Source organism: Sebastes umbrosus, chromosome 11, assembly GCF_015220745.1.
Source record: "Sebastes umbrosus isolate fSebUmb1 chromosome 11, fSebUmb1.pri, whole genome shotgun sequence".
Classification (NCBI taxonomy): Eukaryota; Metazoa; Chordata; class Actinopteri; order Perciformes; family Sebastidae; genus Sebastes; species Sebastes umbrosus.
In genome coordinates this window covers 14,822,264-14,841,680 of record NC_051279.1, presented here as the reverse complement: position 1 = coordinate 14,841,680, position 19,417 = coordinate 14,822,264, and the positions used below count along the sequence as shown (strand labels likewise).

Sequence of the window (19,417 nt, the reverse complement as noted above, 5' to 3'; positions counted from 1 at the left end):
CCTAGATTTAACCTTAAAGCTTTGTGTGCTTGCATCTTGAAATAAAGCCAAGTGTTGCCCAGAAGGCAACAGAGGTCACATTTCAGGAGGATGATTACTTCCTTTATCAACTTAAGCCCGATAACCAGACCATAATATGTGATGAAATGTCTGCAGACTGCTTGTTTTGATATCCTCCCTGTTTGTTCACATAGTGTACATTCCTTTGATAGGCAAAACAGTCCAAATATGCTTTCTTGCCCAACAAAGGCAATGCTACTTCCCTTGGACATTTAAGGAGTATTTTACACATTTCTAAATTAAATGCACTCAATGTTTATGGGGATCACAAATAAGATTAATTCTCTAATACAGCTGAGTTAGAATACTTCTAAATACGAATTGTGATTACAAAATGGCCTACACATCAATTAAATAATTGAATTCACACTGGACTGCATGGTTGGATGCATATAGGAGAGCAAATGCTGAATTGATGACATCAAGTAAAGTCCAGTTTCCTCTGTTGTTAGCATTCCCTGTTTGTTTACTCCTGTTTGTTTGTTGTGTGTGGGGGGACAACAGTCGTCGCCTTTATCTGCCATCTCAACAGAAATGGGTGAAAGGTTCTTCAGACTGGAATTTCCCCCAATTCTCTCCTCCTCAACACGAACCAGATGTGTGCTCCTGGGCTGTACCCTCTCCCCACCTCCCACCCGTCACCCCACCTCCCACCCTTTGTTCCCCCTTCCTTAAAAATGCTGTGTCTGTGCGTCCCTCCCTCATATCGTCTGAGGCCCGGCTACAAGGATGGACTGTGCTCTGCTGCTGCTGTCCCTGTGGGCTCTGTCTGGAACGGTGTCCCCGCAGGCGCCAGGTAAGCCCTCCATCACTCACACCTGGGAGAGCACTGAGCCCTGCATATACTCTGCACTTTCCCCTGCATGCTTTGTCGCTCTGTACATTGTGTTATAATATAAAGATAACCATGTAAGAATGGCTTGGGTCTGTGCAATTAATCTGTTTAACAGTTTAAAATGCAACGGACTTATAGTGCATCAATTGAATCTGTAATGTTACGATGAATTAGAAAAGTGTGCTAGTTTGGATTGCCACTAACATACAGTAAATCGGTAAGTCAATGTCATTTAAAGTAAGTTTACTTCTGTTTTTGTTTTAGTTGGTAATTAATTATGGGATGCCTGATCTGTGTTGGATGGAGTGATGGAGTGGGGGCTTCTAGTGTCATAGGAGCCCTGTGTGTGTGTGTACTGTACACTGTGTCTCCATGCTGTTCTGGGACATGTGTGTTTGTGGTCACATGGCTTAACAGTAGCACACATGTTTTCATTCTAAGAAATGAAAAAATGGGGAGCCCCCCCACTCCCCTTCTCTCCCCCTCAAATGTTCTGGACATTGAGGGTGTGTCGATGTTGGAAATGTTGCAATGTATAGGTCTAGAGTTTGGTTTTATGATGGGATACATCTGGAGAAGTGAGGGAAATGAGGAGGGGTTTAAGATTAACTCCTATATGGACTGATCCTGTTCAAGTATGAATTACATTTTAGACACTCTTCAATGAGAAAACACTAAACACTATTCACAGAAAGAAGATTGATAGCTGAATGGCAAAGAGTAATAAAGCCTGCCATCTCAATACTGACTCATCTGGCAACCTGGGTGGCAAATGTTTGCCCGGCCACCCACACTGAATTTACTTTCCTTCAAAAACAAAGCAGAATTGGCAAACAAAATCTCATTGCGGCCCTTTTTTTTTTTTTTACGACGGGGGCCATGAATGGAGTCGAAGCAAACAAAGAGACTGTGATGGTGTGTGATAGTGTGTGTGGTGTCACCACAGGGTCGTGTCCGGAGAGACTTCTTGGAGAGGAGCGGAGGAGGACGACGTGTCCTCGGCCCTGCAAGGTTGACAAAGACTGTGGCAACAAGCGCCAGTGTCTGTGTGACGGCCAGTGTGGTCTCAGCTGTGTGGTTCCAGGTAACTATTTGTATGCATGTGTGCCCTCAGTTGTCACTGTGTATACACTGTTGTGGGCTCACTCATTAAAAAAGCGTTTGTGTGTGTGTGTGTGTGTGTGTGTGTGTGTGTATATGCAGCTGTGCCAACATACAGTACATCTGTGTGTGGGTGTGTGTTTTCCTTGAAGCCTTTATGCACAAAATCTGGGCTCAAACTGCGCCCCATGTCAGAGCTGAACACAAGCTTTTTATTATGCTTGTGCATTGTAAAAGTGGGCATTGTGTGAATGCATTCAGTCTAGTTATACAACCTCATTAGTGCCATTTTAACAATCCAGCACACTCTGAGATTGTCTCTCTCCTCCCTCTGGACCGTCTCTCCTCTCCTCAGGTCGAACTTGTCCCTGGCCTCTGCCCGCCAGCGACAACTCAGAGGCTAGCCTCCTCTCTCCCACTCACTCCTTCTCCGCCCTGCTTGAAGTGCGCTGCAAGCCAGGATTCACGCTGCCCAATGGCTTGGATGCCACTATTCGCCGTTGTCAAGGTGACCGACAGTGGAGTGGGGATGAGCCCATCTGCACAGGTGGGTTTGAGTTCAACAGAAAAATGTTCTTTCAGGTTCTTTCATAATACAAGGAATTCATACACAGGTAATGAACATGTGGAGGAATATTACTGTGGTATTTATTACTTTCTCAAATGTAATATTGTCTCTGTTATTTAACAGAAGCAGCAGATTTTGCGTGCGTGTGTACAGTTGATGTGTTTGGGTACATGATGATTTTGTCTTCATGCAAAACAGACAGACAGAGAGAGATATTCAGGAATGAAACCCGTCTGTGGTTGAGTCGATTGAGACATTGCACAACTGGGACCTATTCTCCTCATCACCATAGCAACCAGAGCTTTAGTTGTTCATAATGACTGTCGGAAGATTTTTACTGTTGAACTGTTGATAAGTTCAAAGAGGAAAGAAAAGCTGTGTGTATGTGTGTGTATGTGTGTGTGTGTGTGTGAAGATCATATGGATGCACATGTATATATGTGTGTGAGTGTGTGTGTGTGTGTGCACCACAACAGCACAGATGTCTATATCTTCTGTTATACATATGTATGAAATAGGGCTGTCACGATATCAGATTTTCACTACACGATTATCGTTGCCAAAAGAAGTCACAATCACGATGTTATCACAATATCTACAGAAAATTTAAAAAAGAATAATGCTTTCAGTCAAATTAATCTTTACTTTGTTTATTGTGCGTTTTGTCTCTTTTTTAGCAAATCAATAACATTCAAAACACGAGTGTAGGGAGGTGGAGAGAGAATCCGTGACCAAAACTGTATATATAAAATGATTTAAGAGGATTATTTAAACAATGGTTATTATAGATGTATTATTAACATAATATCAATATTTCAATTTTAAATATCACGGTCTATTGCAACACCAATGGTATGAAACTACATTGGTTCATTTTGTGGGCCATGTTATATTATGTAGTCTACACATAGACCAAATTAGACTGTAAGGTGTTTCTGTTTTGTTATTCAAGAGTGGACACAGTAAACTACCCTAAATATACTGTATAATACAGGATTAAGAAAGATAATACAACAAAAACCTAAATTACAGCCTAAAAAAATGGAATCAAGATGAACTTTTTGAACACATTTTCAATAAAAATCTAGCATTATAAATTCATAATAAGCTTCACCAATGTTGTGTCTAACCAGCCCGTTCTCATTCCCAGGGCGTCAAATACTGACAAATTGTAATAGCCGTCTGCGTTTGATACCACCGCACAAGGTACCCTTTCACGCCGGTATGCACCGTGCTTTCTATTAACCCATCTGCAGCACCAGTAAACGCTCAGGGAAAGTGCTGTGGTGACGTATTATGAGTGAAAGAGACACACCAGGCGGAAGGAAGGGGAGGTGGATGGGTCCAACAAACACAAGGCTTTCATCCAGGAGATCGCTGTTGGCGTCCTGTGTTCTTTCCTAAACCTAACTAAGTGGTTTTGTTGCCTAAACCTAACAAAGTGTTTTTGTTTATTTCACAACAGCATGTTTTTAGTCCGACGGAAAAAGTATAGGGTCTGACAAAGAGTCAGTATGTGACGAGTTGGGATGAGAACATGTCTAACCTTGTGCTTGCTAGAAACAACCTTTTAATTGACCTAAAACTGACATGTGAGCAGGTTTGCTTTAAAGATGCACCGAGGTATAGCCACAGGCGCCAGAGCAGAGACAAAAGCACGAGTAGCTGACGAAGGACCGAAAGGACTACCCAGTGTTTACAGGTTCATTTACAAGCAAAGTACCGCCGAGCCCTGAGATAATCATGTGGTTTCAACTTTATGTCGGGCTAAATATAGAGCAAAAAAAAAGAGAGATAAATCTGAATAAGTGGCTCACAAAAAGCAATATTTGTTCTACCGCTGTGCAGCCTTATTACTACCACCGCTGTGCCATGAGGCTGCACAGCGGTACATGAAGTAAAGCCATCAATACTTCTTAGTATCTCCACACATCTCATCAACATACAGCACCTGGAAATATGCTTTTTGCTTATTGCTTCTGACAGCTCTGATAAAAACGGCACAATTTCAGCTTTAAAGCTCTGCATTAATCACAGACACCACGGAGCTACAGTAAACACGCTGTCTTAGGAATCCTCAACCCAGCTGGGTCCTGGTCTCACCCTCAAGATATTTCATCTTTTCAAAGATGTGAAATGAGGATACGATTCTCAGCTCTCGTAGAGTATATCCTCCTGCTGAGAGACAGGCAGAAGGTAGGTGGGTTTTGAACGTGTGAGAGCGTTTGTATTGTGTGTGTGTCCCTTTGCATGTGTGTTAGAGTGTGAGTCGAGCTCCTTCATGCCTGTTGAGAGGCGGTGGGCGGCAGATCACTGTCAAAGTGGCACAGAGCGGGTGTGAATGTGCATCTACTGTGTGAGTGTTTATGGGAGAGAGGTAGAGATTTTTTTCTGTATACATTAGATGTGTATGTGTGGGGGGGCGGATTGCACATGTGTTAGAGTTTCTATGTGTGTGTGTGTGTGTGTGTGTGTGGGCGACAGATCACAGTCAGGAGAGTCAGAGAGCTCTCTTGCTCACGCTGCTCCAGGCCTTTCTGTTCCCTGCTCTCCTCTCCTCTGCTCTCCTCTCTCATCCTCTTTTGCTCTCATCTCTTTTCTCCTCTCATCCTCTTCCATCTGAGGCCTCTGATAAGGTCTCTCTCTACAATGGGAGCCAAGGACAAGCATGCAGCTTGAGGCTATTTAGTTTGTGCTGCTTGCATGCATCTGTGTGTGTGTGTTTGTGGGAGAAAAACAAGAGTACAAACATACATCTTTTGCTCTCAATCAGATTGCTGTGTATTAAACGTTGTGGTTCATTCAAAATCACAGTTTTGTTATATTAAAAAAGATGAATTTGATATATACCTGCTTCGTAGCAGTTTGGTGCAGCAGCCTGTGTGGGTGGCAGCAGTAGAGGAGGCAGGAGGAGGGCGATATGTGAAAACAGAAACTCAGCTTCGGGCTCTCATCCGCAGCCAAACACACTCGTAACTCTCCCTCTCCCATAGGTCCCTTTACATTCTTATATTAACGCTTCTCGGTTTCAGATACCTAAGACAGCCCTCAGGCAAGAGCTGTCTCTGCCTTTCAAAGCCGCGCTCAGCACCGAAAACCCCGCGCTTGATGGAGCCCGGGTCGCTCCAGCCTCTCTCCAAGCACCACTCTTGATATTTATATTTCCAAAAAGCGTGAGGCACTCAAACTTCCAGGGATGAGCGGTGCCAGGTGTTATACAATCGCAGATATATAGCTGTGAGCTCGGAGGGGTGTTTCACCTGCTCGTCGAACTTTGATTTATTACCTAAGAGGGGTTATTTCAACCTAAATAGAACAAGACATTGAGTGAAACGCCTCTGTGGGTCACAAAATAAATAGAACCCCTGGTTAATACGAGTCAAATGAGGATGCTTCTTTCCGTCTTTACTTGCTAAAAGGTTGTCACCTGCAAAATCACGTCCACATCCATCAGTTGCATGCTGATTAATGTGTTTTCTGTTTTCATGCTGGTAATCGTTTGACCTATATTGGGTCGTGTTTACGCCTTTGAATCACAAATGCACATTAGATGCATACTGAGTCTTGCTGCATTTCTCTCTGAAGAGCTTTAAACACATCACTGTCACTACAGGGTAGTGGTGGAACAAGTATTCAGATCCTTTAAGTAGTAAAAGTAGTAATAGTACAAGGTAAAAGCACTCCACTACGAGTAAGATATAAGTGTCAACAGCTAAAACTCCCCCTGTGGGTGACAATAAGTGGAGGCTGGTGCATAAATAGATAATGAATGATATAATATAGTAAAACACAGTTGTGATTATATAAAACATGCAGCATTAAGAAACACTTAAAGGAACAGTGTGTAGCATTTAAGGGGATTTATCGGCAGAAATGGAATATAAATATTAATAATTATGTTTTCTTTAGTGTATAATCACTTGAAAATAAGAATTGTTGTGTTTTCGTTACCTTAGAATGAGACATTTATATTTACATACAGAGCGCGCTGCCATGTTTCTACAGTAGCCCAGAACGGACAAACCAAACACTGGCTCTAGAGAGGGCCATTTGCGTTTTTGCGTCGGCCACCGTAGTTCTCCAACACGCTTGGCACACGGAAGAAGCTTCAGTTGGTTGCAATCTGCAACCTCACCAATATGTGTCACCAGATCCAACACACTGCACCTTTAAAATGTCCTTATATCTGCTAATAACTCCATTAAAATGTGTTATAACCAATTTTATCAAATGTTTATATACTGCTTATGAATGCTAAATAGGGAGATTTAAAGTAAAGTGTGCCTAGATTTTATTATTGCAAAAAGTATGACTGGTGGATAAGTGTGTAAGCAGCATTTTAGTAAAGTAGCTGGTCGAGGAGGAGCTTTAATCACTTTACACCGTTAGGTAGTAAATCTATAACATGCACAACATGTTATAAGTTCATAGGTTTTGTATTTACAGTCTTAGTCTGCAAAGTAGCTGGTAATTATGTGGAGTAAAAATCTACAACATATGCAACTGAACTGTAGGAGAAGTGAGGGAAAGTATTAAGATGCATAATTTGGATATACTGTATATATATATATATATATATAAGTAAAGTACAAGTACATAAAAATTGTACTTAAGTACAGCACTTGAGTAAATGTACTTAGGCACATTCCACCACTGCTGTGGGAAATGCAACTTTTCTGATGAAAGAATTACATAACATGACTGCTTTTCTTGGGCATTTTTTCCTTCAATGCATGACCTGTACATGCGGTGGAGTATTTTTACTGTGTGGTATTGTTACTTTTACTTAAGTAAAAGACCTGCCAATAAAGTCTTCAAATGTCTGTTCCTCTTTGACCTCCAGAGACTCGCTCACCTGAGGTACCTGCTGCCGCCCAAACCTGCCCTCTGCCTGAAGAGATCATCAACACCTTCAGCATCCAGGGCGACGCTACAGCAGGAACCTCCATCCGCTACAGCTGCCTGTCTGGGTGAGAGATGGGGGGCGATGGGAGGTTATGGATGTGAGTGCGTAGGCAGTGGCTATGAAAACCTGAAATGATACGAAAGGTAGAAATGGAGGAAGTGAGAAGACGGGGATGGAGTGTGAAGAAGAGGGAGGGAGTGGAGTGATGGCTTGATTACAGGAGAGCTGTGATAGAAGAAGTACTCACATCCTTTACTCAAGTAAAAGTACCAGTTCAACAGGTATACTTGCATTTTAAATCCTACTTAAAGGAACAGTGTGTAACATTTTAGGGGATCTATTAGCAGAAATGTAATATAATATTCTTAACTATGTTCTCATTAGTGTATAATCACCTGAAACTAAGTATTATTGTGTTTTCATTAGCTTAGAATGAGCCCTTCATATCTAAATAGGGAGCGGGTCCTCTTCACAGAGATCACCATGTTGCTTCACCATGTTGCTACAGTAGCCCAGAACGGACAAATCAAACACTGGTTCTAGAGAGAGCCTTTCGCCTATGAAACTGCAGTAACGTGAGCCGCAGAGTGCAAGACCGTGGTACCGCCAGCCAGTCTGACTTCCGTTGCTTCTAAAGTAGTGTTATTATGGTCAGGATGGCCTCTGAGTGAGGCGTTACTACGGTTTTGCACTCATTGGCTCACGTTGTTTAATACTTTAGTCCTGTGATTCACAACCTGTTGGTTGACCCCATTCAAAGAGTCACAAGATAAATCTGAGGAGTCATGAGATGAACCTCGTTGTAGGAAAGAAGAACAAACAAAGTTCTGCAACACAAATCTGTACTCTTTTTGTAACTATTCTCAAATTGTTGCTTTTTCTTATTTAGGCCTTAAACAGTTATTAAAACAAAGCCATGTCTCTTTAGTGGAACTAACATTTCATAGACATCTGAAACGTGACCAGAAGCCCCAACTAGAGACTGCTTTACTGTAAGAGGCAGAGGTGGGACCAAGTCATTGTTTTGCAAGTCACAAGTAAGTCTCAAGTCTTTGCATACAAGGCCCAAATCAAAGCAAGCAAGTCCTGAGTCAAGTCCTAAACTTTGAGTTTCGGGTCCCAAACAAGTCATAATAGGCTTTTCACCAAATTTAATACCATTTGCGTCATGTTATTTTCAACCCACACGTTTTGCGTACTGCGATTAGTTTTGTTGACTACCATGTAGTTTTTGTGCGCAAACTAAATTCTCTTTGGTATCATTTTTTCCAACTGGTGCTCAGTAACGCAACGTTAGTTCCTCATGGTTGTCTCCTGCAACTTGATTGGATCAGACAAAAGTGGTTCAGACAAAGTTGATCTTTGGGAATTTAGTGTTGACTTGCTGGGAATAGACAGCGTTAACGTTAGTTGATTCAGAAAATGAATTGATTTGTGGCACACTTTTTAAATAACATACTTTTTAATCTTTGGGCTAGGGGGAAGGTATCAAGTAGACTATTCTCAAGTCAAAAGGCTCAAGTCCAAGTGAAGCCACAAGTCACTGGTGTTAAAGTCCAAGTCGTGTTGCAAGTCTTTTTTGATTTGTCAAGTCGAGTCGAAAGTCAGCAAATTAGTGGCTCGAGTCTGACTCAAGTACAATTCATATGACTCAAGTCCACATCTCTGGTAAGAGGTCAAAAGGCTCAGAAGCTCTGGTTTAATCTTTAACACCGTGTTGTATTTTATAAACATATGATATGTTTTTTAATGTAAAATCTGAAAAGTAACTAATAACTGTAGCTGTCAGATAAATGTAGTGAAGTAAGAAGTACAATATACCCTTCTCAATAGTGGTGGAGTAGAAGTATAAAGTAGCATAAAATGGAAATACTCAACTAAAGCACCTCAAACTTGTGTTTAAGTACAGTACTTCAGTAAATGTACTTAGTTACTCTCCACCGCTGTGGGAGAGGTGTTGTGGAACGGCGGGCGATGAGCGATGAATGGCAGGAAATTCATTTTGATCTCCCAGCTGACGATCTCTCCATTGAGCTAACTAGGTCATTACAGTCTAATCTTGTATTGACTCCCCTTTTACACACTGACTCATCGGCAGGATAAGATGAGCCCGAGTGGATGTGTCAGCCAGAACTGTGCTCACAAAATTCAGACACTCTGAAAGGGAGAGACAGAGTGTAAAAAGGAAATCATTTACACCTTTTTTCATCACTTTTGTTTAGACGAAGCTCCTTTAGCTGTCAGTACTGTACATGACACGCTGCCATCTGCCTCCAACACTCTCTCCCTTCTCTCTCCTCCAGAGCGGATATAGTGGGGAGCAGTGAAAACTTCTGCCAGGATAATCAGACCTGGCAGTACCCTCACCCCATCTGTAAAAGTAAGTGCACTGGGCATTGCACTGGCTGTGTGAGTATTGCTTCGTCTTTACAGTCAGTGTGTCCTCATGCATCTGTCAAGGTTAGCAGGAGAACGGTGGTGCATGTGTGACTGAATGGACTGAAGAAACACATTTTATTTAGTAGAGATGTTCTTTTGTTTGTTGTGTGCATGTGTGTAGGTTATGTAAAAGAAAGAGTGAATCAAAGAAGGAGACACACAAACCCCTTCAAGTATTCACATTTTAAGATCTACTGCTCTGGTACACAGTGCTTTTTTGCCATCTAGTGGCCAAACCTGGTATTGCATGGCCTGTTGTTGAAAGAAAGTAAAGATAAGAGCAGAAAAGAAGGACAGAGGCCACCACCAGAAGCCGTCACCAGGAGCACTCTATTATATGTTTTAAAGATTAGTGGATCTCCTGAATAAACAGGCTGATAATCTGCTTCTCTCTCTCTCTCTCTCTCTCTCTCTCTCTCTCTAGAAGTGTACTGCCAGCCTCCTCGAGAGGTGGAGCAGGGCTACGTGGTGGCTGTCCAGAAAACTGAATATGAAGTTGGCTTCGACATCCACTACCTCTGTAAAAAGAACTTCCTGCTGGACGGACCCCAGAAGGTCACCTGCCTGTCCAACAGCAGCTGGAGTGCATCGCCCCCATACTGCAGAGGTGAGCGATGTTTTAAATGGCCACGCCACAAACAAAATGTATGCATTTGATGAGTTTAAAGATGCTCTATATGATATCCAGAGCATTAATATAGCAGCAAACAACTATTTGTCTTGTAAATATCTTTAAGAGGAGTATAATGTCTACCTGAGCAGAGAATGAAGTAACTTTCCCTATGTGTGTGTTGTAATTTCTCCATGCTTTGTTTACGTAGCCGGGCTGTGCATGCTTTTAGCGCATGTTCATGCATGTGAGCGTGCCCCACTGGCTAGCTCACGGCCACTGTTCTGCACTAGTTTCATACGGCAACTGTCGCGGAAGCGTAGCACCCATCCTCCAGTTCCATCCATCCATTATCTGTAACCGCTTATTCTATTCAGGGTCGTGGGGGGGCTGGAGCTGATCCAAGCTGACATTTGGCGAAGGCGGGTTCTGTCCTTGGACAGGTCGCCAGACTATCACAGGACTGACACATAGAGACAGACAGCTAGTCACGCTCACATTCACACCTATAGGTGACCTTCAGTCAACAATACACCTAACCTGCCAACCTCTTTGAACTGTGGGAGACTCGAGAAACCAGAAAAAACCCAAGCTAACATGGGGAGAACATGCACACTCCACACAGAAGGGCCCCAAGTTGGGTTTGCTAACCACTGCACCACCGTGCCGCCCCCCCCCCCCCCTCTCTGGTCCCCCACCCTCCCCAGGTTAACACTGTTAGCTCTGTCAGCACTGTTGCCTTTGTTTTCACTGTTAGCTACAACCCGTATGTTCAGGGTCGTGTCTAGAAGGGAACACATCAATTGCGAAACAAATCTTTTTTCACAGCTCGCTGTCTCATCCCTGCCGAGAGAAGCCGCGTGGTGATCGGTGGAGTGAAGCGCTGGCCGTTCGACGTCACGGACGCCGTGGTTTCTCACGGGGAAAATGTGACGTTCTACTGCAAACACCCTCGTAAGCAGTGCAGCTTCACTGCAACCCAAACCTGCTTCGATGGAGAGCTGCAGCCACCGGCCTGCTACCTCGGTAAACCTCGGACCACCACTGTATCTTTTCACATCAGTCGTAATAACATGATTATTGACAGCTGTTGTCTCTTTGTGCTGCAGAGCCCACCTGGTTCCAGTATAAGCTCTTCCCTCACCGGCTGGTGTCAGAGATTGAAGCATGTGAGCCCGATGACGTGGAGTGATGACCTCCTCGACGACACTCACGACACCGTGTCACAATATGACACACACACTCCTCACACACAGCATCACCTCCTTCTCCACTCCGCAGCTTTGCTTAAACTATCCATGCTATCCGATTGTGGTCGGTCTGAAACATCTTCCACAGCTCTTGTGGCTCCTGTGTTTGTGGCATCACGGGTTCGAACAGTGCTCGTGACCTTTAGTCCCCTCTCTCTCATGCATACTATCAAACTGCGGCTGCAATTATAATCTGCAAAGCCCCTCAAGTATTATTTTGATTCTCCTCCAGCTTGAGCCAACGCGTACTGTCGATGCAATCCATATGAGGGTGTACAGTATATATATATATATATATAATGCATGGATACATGCTATAATAACTCATAATGGCTTGACTCTGTGATATATTTCACTGTGTGATATTTCTTTTCCTCTGTTGACGCATCAAGTCTTGAGGCTTGTAAGTTTTTTGATGATGTGAAATAAAGTAATGTGAAATTTGCTCTCTGGCTTTCTTTATATGTGCCGTAGTTCTCCAACAGAAGCTTCAGTTGGTTGCAATCTGCAACCTCAACGCTAGATGTCGCCAGATCCAACACACTGCACCTTTAAAATGTCCTTATATCTGCTAATATATCTGCCAACCAGCTGAAATATAGAGTGATATTGTGGTTTTAGCTGACGTGTGTCACCTCACTGTGTTGAGCGATGCTCGTTCATGTCTATTTAGAGCGAGCAAGCGCGAGCCCGACGCTGACTTTCGTTGATTTAACCGCCACAGGTGTCGCTAAGCATTTCTGAAAGTTACAAATAGTCCCTTTTAGTACAGCACTTGACTAAATGTACTTAGGCACATTTCCACCACTGCTGTTTGGAAATGCAACTTTATCTGCTGAACAAATGACATAACATTGCTGTTTTGTATTTACAGTCTTAGTCTGCAAAGTAGCTGGTAATGATGTGGAGTAACATTTGCAAATGAACTGTTTGCTCTCATGGCTTCCTTTATACATGTGACACCTCTTCAGTTCAAGTTCTCCCTCCTCTTCATCACTCTGTTGCTCTGCCTCCCGTCTCTGTGACTCTCAGGCAGCACAGAGAGAGAGAGAGCCTTTCAGAGCAGAGCTGCAGGTTCAACAGCACTCATAGGCTGAACATGGCTACTAGTCGGACCCTGGTAGAAGGGGACACCATAGCAACGGACCCTGGTAGGATGCGACACCATAGCAACGAACCCGGTAGGATGCGACACCATAGCAACGGACCCGGTAGAACCCGGTAGGCTGCGACACCATAGCAACGGACCCGGTAGGACCCGGTAGGCTGCGACACCATAGCAACGGACCCGGTAGGACCCGGTAGGCTGCGACACCATAGCAACTCCCCTTGACCCCTCCCTCCCTCGGCATTCGCAGCATCACCCTCTTTACACTGCACAGTCATATTTGGTCCTCCGGAAGTCTCCACAGCTCGGGTAAGCCAGTCCCCTATGCAGAGAGAGTCTGCCTGGGTGGAGTAGAGTTTAACATATAGTGTTTAAATGTGTGGACAGGGCGTCCTGCAGCAGGGCTGGAGAGGAAATGACAGCGCGCTGGGAAAGTTAGTCCTGTAAAAGCAGCTCTGAGCTCTGAGCTGCTCTCGGAGGCTCGGACCCTCGGCTCTTAAAATGGCTGGCTGTAGGTCCGAGGAAGCTACCGGGGCACACACAGAGAGAGGATCCGCTCTCATCCACACCGCGACTGTCCTGTGCTGTAAAGATACACGCTTCTCTCTCCTCCGTTGAGCGCTAGCGGAGTCCCAGGTCCGAGAGCTGTCAGAGCTGTCACCATGATCATGTTGGTGTTTCGGACCGGGGACTGTGTGCGTAATGGCGTCCTCCACCTCCACCGACTCCTCTCGGTTTAAAAACAGGCTTTTTGCATTTAAAAACAGGCTTTTTGCATTTAAAAACAGGCTTTTTGCATTTAAAAACAGGCTTTTTGCATTTAAAAACAGGCTTTTTGCATGTTCAAACCAAAGCGGAATATGAATATTGCTCCAAAGCGAAATGTGTTTTATTATGTGTGCTGCATGTGCATGATAGAAGTGTGAGAGAGAGGAGATGTTGTTTCTCTGCTGTGATCCGGTGCGTTTCTCTGAATGGGCTATGAGATATAATAAATTCGGATCATGCAAGGTAACCATCACAATTATACCAGGACGGTGTGATGATGATGATGATGATGGTGATGGTGATGAGGAGGAAGGCATCATCATTTCGGACTGATGAGTTGAGTCTCATCCAGCCTACAGGCTGTTATTATTATTATTATTATTATTATTATTATTATTATTATTATTATTCCTACACATCACTCTTTTAATGACTTGGCTATAGTTTCTCCTCTGTGTTATTTATTAGTATGATTTTGTGTGCCCCCTTTGTAAAGCGTCCTTGGGTTTCTGAAAGGCGCTATATAAATCCAATTTATTATTATTATTATTATTATTATTATTATTATTATTATAGTAATATCACAGAATAATCAGTGTTTTTATTTGCACTGAACTTGACCCCAATAATCACCTTCACTTTCAGCCATCCATGATGTTTATTTAATTCCCTTTATTTACTACCATGAATTGTGCTTTTCTATATTCTAATTGTGTTTCTCTTGAGTTTCTAATGTATTATTTTATTCCAATTTTATAGAAATATAAATGGGTCTGCCCCAAAATGGATTCTCAGTTGGCTTCAGTCCTGACCAGTTGCAGCCTGGATGTCCAAAATGGCAGCCGATGTGCAGAGGGATCAGGGCCAGTGACAGAGGCTTTTTTGGACCCAAAGGAAGAAATCTCACCCAGTACTGTACCAGGTAACCTCCAGCCGTGCCCTGTCAGAGCAGCACTGACCAGCAGCCAGGCTGCTCCATCAATCAATGGGAATAAGCCAGAGGTGGGCGGGACTTGTGAGCCGGCCTCTCAGGAAACAAGTAAGATCGGTGTGCTCAGGCAGCCAATCACGGTAAAGACTGGGGTGCCTGTGTTACGCAGCCGGCCAATCAGACTCAAAATTGTCGTTCCCCCACGGTGCAAGAGGCCAATCACAAACTCTGCCATCAGCCTGACCAAAGACTTTGCTCTCTCGCATTTTAGGAGATCTGTTTCGGTCTCAGCTGGAGCAGGAAAAAACAAAAATAAAATCCTAATATCTGCTGTTAAAAATGAAGGAGAAATCAAGGAAGTTACTGAGGAAGCTAAGCCAGAATCATTCCACGAAGCAGAGGCAGCGAGGGGGGACACAATGTGCAAAGAGAGACGTGTTTCAGGTGTTAAAATCATTCACACTGATGGGTCACAAACTCCTTTCATTTCAAGCACTCATACAATTACAATTTTGAGTCTGAAAGGGATTAAAGAGGAAACCACAGAGAGAGACATTGAGGAAAATAGTCCTCTATTTTTGCAAGAAATGGACTTAAAGTCTTGCAGGACGTTTGCCGAGCAGGGAGCGGAGGAGCAGACAGAACCGCTGGACTTGAGTTTGCCCAAGAAGAGAGAGAGTCGAGAGAGGAGGTGTGAACGCCTTCTGGACGACTGCGGCTGCGAAAGCTCGCTGATTATGGAGGTCGACGAATACGAGGGAGAAGGAGACAGGGATGTAGTAGAAGAGGACGATGGCGGTGAAGGAGAGGACTCTGTGCTGCGTACGGACGCCACAGATACACTTGAAGACTCTCTCCTGTCTCCCTCTTTCTTCTCCAGCTCTGTCTTCACCTCCCTCCCCTCGATAGACACCGAAAACCTTCTCCTCATAGACGACCAGGGAATACCGTACACGCTCAGTCCAGATGGATTAAAAGTGCCGCAGGTCGATGCTTCCACGTCAGAGGATCAGGTAGAAGGAACGGGGTCGCCGCAGTTGTCCGCGTCAGCAGATCTTAGCCTCAGCCAAAGTTTAGATAATGCACTAAAAGCACCTTCTGATCATCTTTACAACTTACCAGCTCCTGCTGCTGATTCTCCATCACTAAGTGTCGATCAGACAAAGACTCCAGAAGTCGTCACGAGTTCGATTACAAACTCAGATCCCTCTAAGACCACAGAGCCGAGTGTTAAATTGGTTCAGGAGGCTAATGCTGTTATATCAATCCCCAGCCAGCCCATTCAGATCCTCACAAACCCGTCTACTAACGTTCCTATTCTCCTCCTGTCGTCCTCCTCTTCCTCTCCTCAGCTCTCCTCGCTTCCCCTCTCAGTTACTCAGACCTGCCCTGGTGCTTCCACCCAAATGTTCCTCCTCCTCTCATCTGTACCCTCTTCCTCTGGCGACTCTACCTCCACCCCTATCGCTGTCCTCGACCCTTCCACCGGCCAGTTGTCCCAGATCACCGCGGCCTCCGCCCCCATCTCCCTCCCTTTGTCCTCCGGTCAGGTCACCGCGTTAGGATCACCTCTGCCCACGCTGTCCCACCCCGTCATCAGGCTGAGCCCCAACAACCCCCCTGAAGTCCTGTCACGAGTGACCGGTGTAAACTCCGTCTCTGTTCTCACCTCCTCCTCTCCCGCTCTTCAAAACGACCGCCACAGCACAAACCTCCATTCTCAAACCAGCTCTTCCGATTCAAACCCTGGAAGCGAAGCCATATCTGCTGAAGAAGTCTCAAGTGAAAACAACAAGCCATCAACTTTAACAGCGTCCTCTCCGCACCCACAGTCCGCTAGCTTGACCTTTGACCCCTCAGCTCAGCCCAGCTCGGAGTCCCAGTCGCCGGCCTCGGAGTCCAGATTTGACCCGTCTGACCTGCACTCGGAACATTTACCTCTGGACGACCATCTTTACTTCTCCAGCGCTGCCGCTCCTCCCTCCCCTCCCATCGGAGCCATCCTCGCCTCCGATAAGCTCGACCCCCTCGACCCACTGGATTCTCTCTCTCCGGAGGAATCGCCCGACGCCATGGCCGCCCGCAGGGTGCTGTACTGCCAGCTGTGCCCGCGTGTCTTCTTTTACCTCTCCGACCTTGAGCGCCACGCCATCACACACTCGCAGAAGAAGCCTCACGTCTGCCAGCAGTGCGGCAAAGCCTTCAAACGCTCCAGCCATCTGCAGGTCAGTTGCAAATTACACTAATTATACTATCATTTCATCATCACTACAAGTAATGAACAGATGTCACAAATTGTTAGTGCAGTGACTGTTAAACCAGCAATAAAGGATTTTTAGGCCACTTGGGTGCAGCAGAAACAAGCTGCAAACACAATTCTATCACTTTTTAAGTTGATCTGTTAGCAAACAGTTGCTTATTTACACATCCAGCAGACATGGAGACACATTCGCATTGATTTGGAGTCATGTTTGTGGCCACCTGATGAATAAGTTCAATAACCCCTGAGGGAAATATCTGTCTCTTTAGCTGCTAAATGCTCCACTATGTTCATCAGCTAGTCGCTAGCTTTGTCTGTCTGTCGTTTGGTTATTGTACTGTGGGTTTTTAGAGCTTTTTAGCTGAAAACAGCTGCCTGTTGCGGCCGAGCACGCTGCTGTGAGATTGAACCAAAACAGTAAAGTTACTGGTGAATCAGCAGAATGAGCCGAAAGATGCCACAAAGCTCTGCAGAGCTGAGGTGTCTTTATGTTTTCATCACTACGAGTGACCCCTTTCACATACAAGTAGTCATGTGATCCATTTGTTAAAGGGATAGTTTGGGTGTTTTGAAGTGGGGTTGTATGAGGTATTTGTCCATAGTCAGTGTATTACCTACAGTAGATGACGGTCGACACGCCCCCAGTTTGGAGAAGCAGACAGCAGTACCAGCACAGGAAGAAAGTAATGTACTGCTTTGGACAGCAAAACAGATTTTGGCCACCTAAAAAAGACCCACCTAAAAAAATCAATATCCGTTTAAGTGTACGTTATATTTAGAATATTTTCACAGATTTATCTTGCTATCAGACAGCCTTTTCCGACGAGGAACTGAAGCCGTCTATGCTCTCGCCAAAGCCACCAGACTCCATTGGAAAAAAAATGTAAATTTACTTTACAGAACACGGGGTTTCGATGGTCTACCGCTGCCTCAATCGGTTAGTTTGTTTGCGTTATTGTGTGACTTTGGTGAATCCGAACTAACCAAAGTCACAAAATGACACAAACAAAACTAACTGATCGACGGCAGCGGTAGTCCATCAACTCCCATGTTTTGTGAGGTGAAATTACATTTCTTTTTCAATGGAGTCTGTTTGCGAGAGCATAGATAAGCATAGGCTTCAGTTCCCCGTCAGAAACATAGACTGCATAGCCGTCTCAGGACAAGGTAAACCAACAGAAATATTCTAAATATAGCGTACACCTCAACTGATATTGACTTTGTTAGGGGAGCCTTTCTTTTAGGCGGCTAAAATGCGTTTTGTTGCCGGCCCCGTCCACAGCAGTTTTGATACCGTGTGGTAACTCCTGTCTGTTTCTCCAAACTGGGGGCGTGCCGACCATCATCTACTGTAGGTCATACACTGACTATGGATAAGTACCTAATACAACCCCACTTCAAAGCACCCAAACTATCCCTTTAAATATAAAAATATTGATTATAGGTGTATTAATAAAAGTGTTGAGTGATAGTTTCACAGATTCTTTGTTTTTATAAATGTTCTATTTTCCTCAACAGAGGCACAAGCACATCCACACAGGCCAGAGGAACTTTGTGTGCCCCATCTGCGCCAAACGCTTCAGGGAGGCCGGTGAGCTCCAGCGCCACCAGCGGGTCCACACCGGAGAGAAACCCTACCAGTGCCAACTTTGCCACACGCGCTTCGCGGAGCGCAACACGCTACGCCGACACACCAAACGCAAACACCCTTACCACCAAGTAGCCATGGAAATGTTGAACGAGAGAAAAGATAGAGGAGGAGGAGGAGGAGGAGGCGGATCCGGAGTACAGGAGGAAGAAGAGAGTGCTGAGTGGTACAGCTCCACTGTGTCTCATTTGGATAACTCCGAGTCTGAGATGGAAACTTAAGAGATAGACTCCAAAGTGAAGGAAAGGAGGATGTAACTCTGGTGAGACACTAAACTTTCCTCGTTAATTAACGTTTAAAAAAAAGGGAGCACTTGCAATATTTATTTCAATGTTTTTAAGCTAATTTATTTATATGAATGTGTATTATTATTCCCATTCCATTTAGTGGGCAAAACTTCAGCCTTCGAAGTCATACATGATTTTGACATTAGCTTTCCTGTATGAAAAAAAGGTGCATACATTTTTATATGTATAGGTAAAGCTTCAAAATCATGTTTTTTATTCAGATTATTAATTCGACTGCTAAATTGCATTCTCATACAATCCAATATAAAACCCTCAAGTGCTCAGAAAAGGATAACTTATTAGCTCTAAATGCTCTAGTTGTGTATATAAAAAATACTATTTGTAAGAGCTGCACTTCTGCACTATCTTATGTGAAAGATGTAATCTATCTTTCCTACCGTCAGAGACACTGTGAGTCATTTGCACTTGTTTTATTTCAATATTCACTTTTTTTTTTTTTTACATTGTGATGGAATATGCTTACTTTATCTTTTACTGCAGCTGTCGATTTTATGTATTTAATTCATATCATGTGAGAGTTTGACCAAATGTTTTTGGAGTTATTCTAACACAAACACTATATTCAGATTGTTTTTGTTTAATGTGAATTATGTTAATTTATTTGAATAAAATTTCTCAACTGTAA

At 44.0% G+C, this 19,417-nt stretch overlaps 2 protein-coding genes across 3 annotated transcripts; both read left to right on the top strand.

The window, feature by feature from the left end:
* Positions 1 to 720: 720 nt before the first annotated feature.
* Positions 721 to 12,214, top strand: ntd5 (ntl-dependent gene 5). Its single transcript, XM_037785305.1, has 8 exons — positions 721 to 856; positions 1,842 to 1,979; positions 2,352 to 2,543; positions 7,408 to 7,534; positions 9,774 to 9,850; positions 10,334 to 10,516; positions 11,348 to 11,545; positions 11,629 to 12,214. Exons 1-8 carry the CDS (start codon positions 790 to 792, stop codon positions 11,709 to 11,711), a joined length of 1,065 nt encoding a protein of 354 aa, XP_037641233.1. The 5' UTR covers positions 721 to 789; the 3' UTR covers positions 11,712 to 12,214.
* An 850-nt stretch (positions 12,215 to 13,064) lies between these two features.
* On the top strand, positions 13,065 to 19,417 carry LOC119497290 (zinc finger protein 236). Of its 2 annotated transcripts, none has more exons than XM_037785303.1 (3): positions 13,065 to 13,186; positions 14,405 to 16,801; positions 18,355 to 19,417. In XM_037785303.1, the coding sequence occupies exons 2-3, from the start codon at positions 14,429 to 14,431 to the stop codon at positions 18,703 to 18,705; spliced, it is 2,724 nt and encodes a 907-aa protein (XP_037641231.1). In that variant the 5' UTR covers positions 13,065 to 13,186; positions 14,405 to 14,428; the 3' UTR covers positions 18,706 to 19,417. The 2 variants fall into 2 exon arrangements, with proteins under 2 accessions (XP_037641231.1, XP_037641232.1); XM_037785304.1 differs by lacking the exon at positions 13,065 to 13,186 and adding an exon at positions 13,680 to 13,981.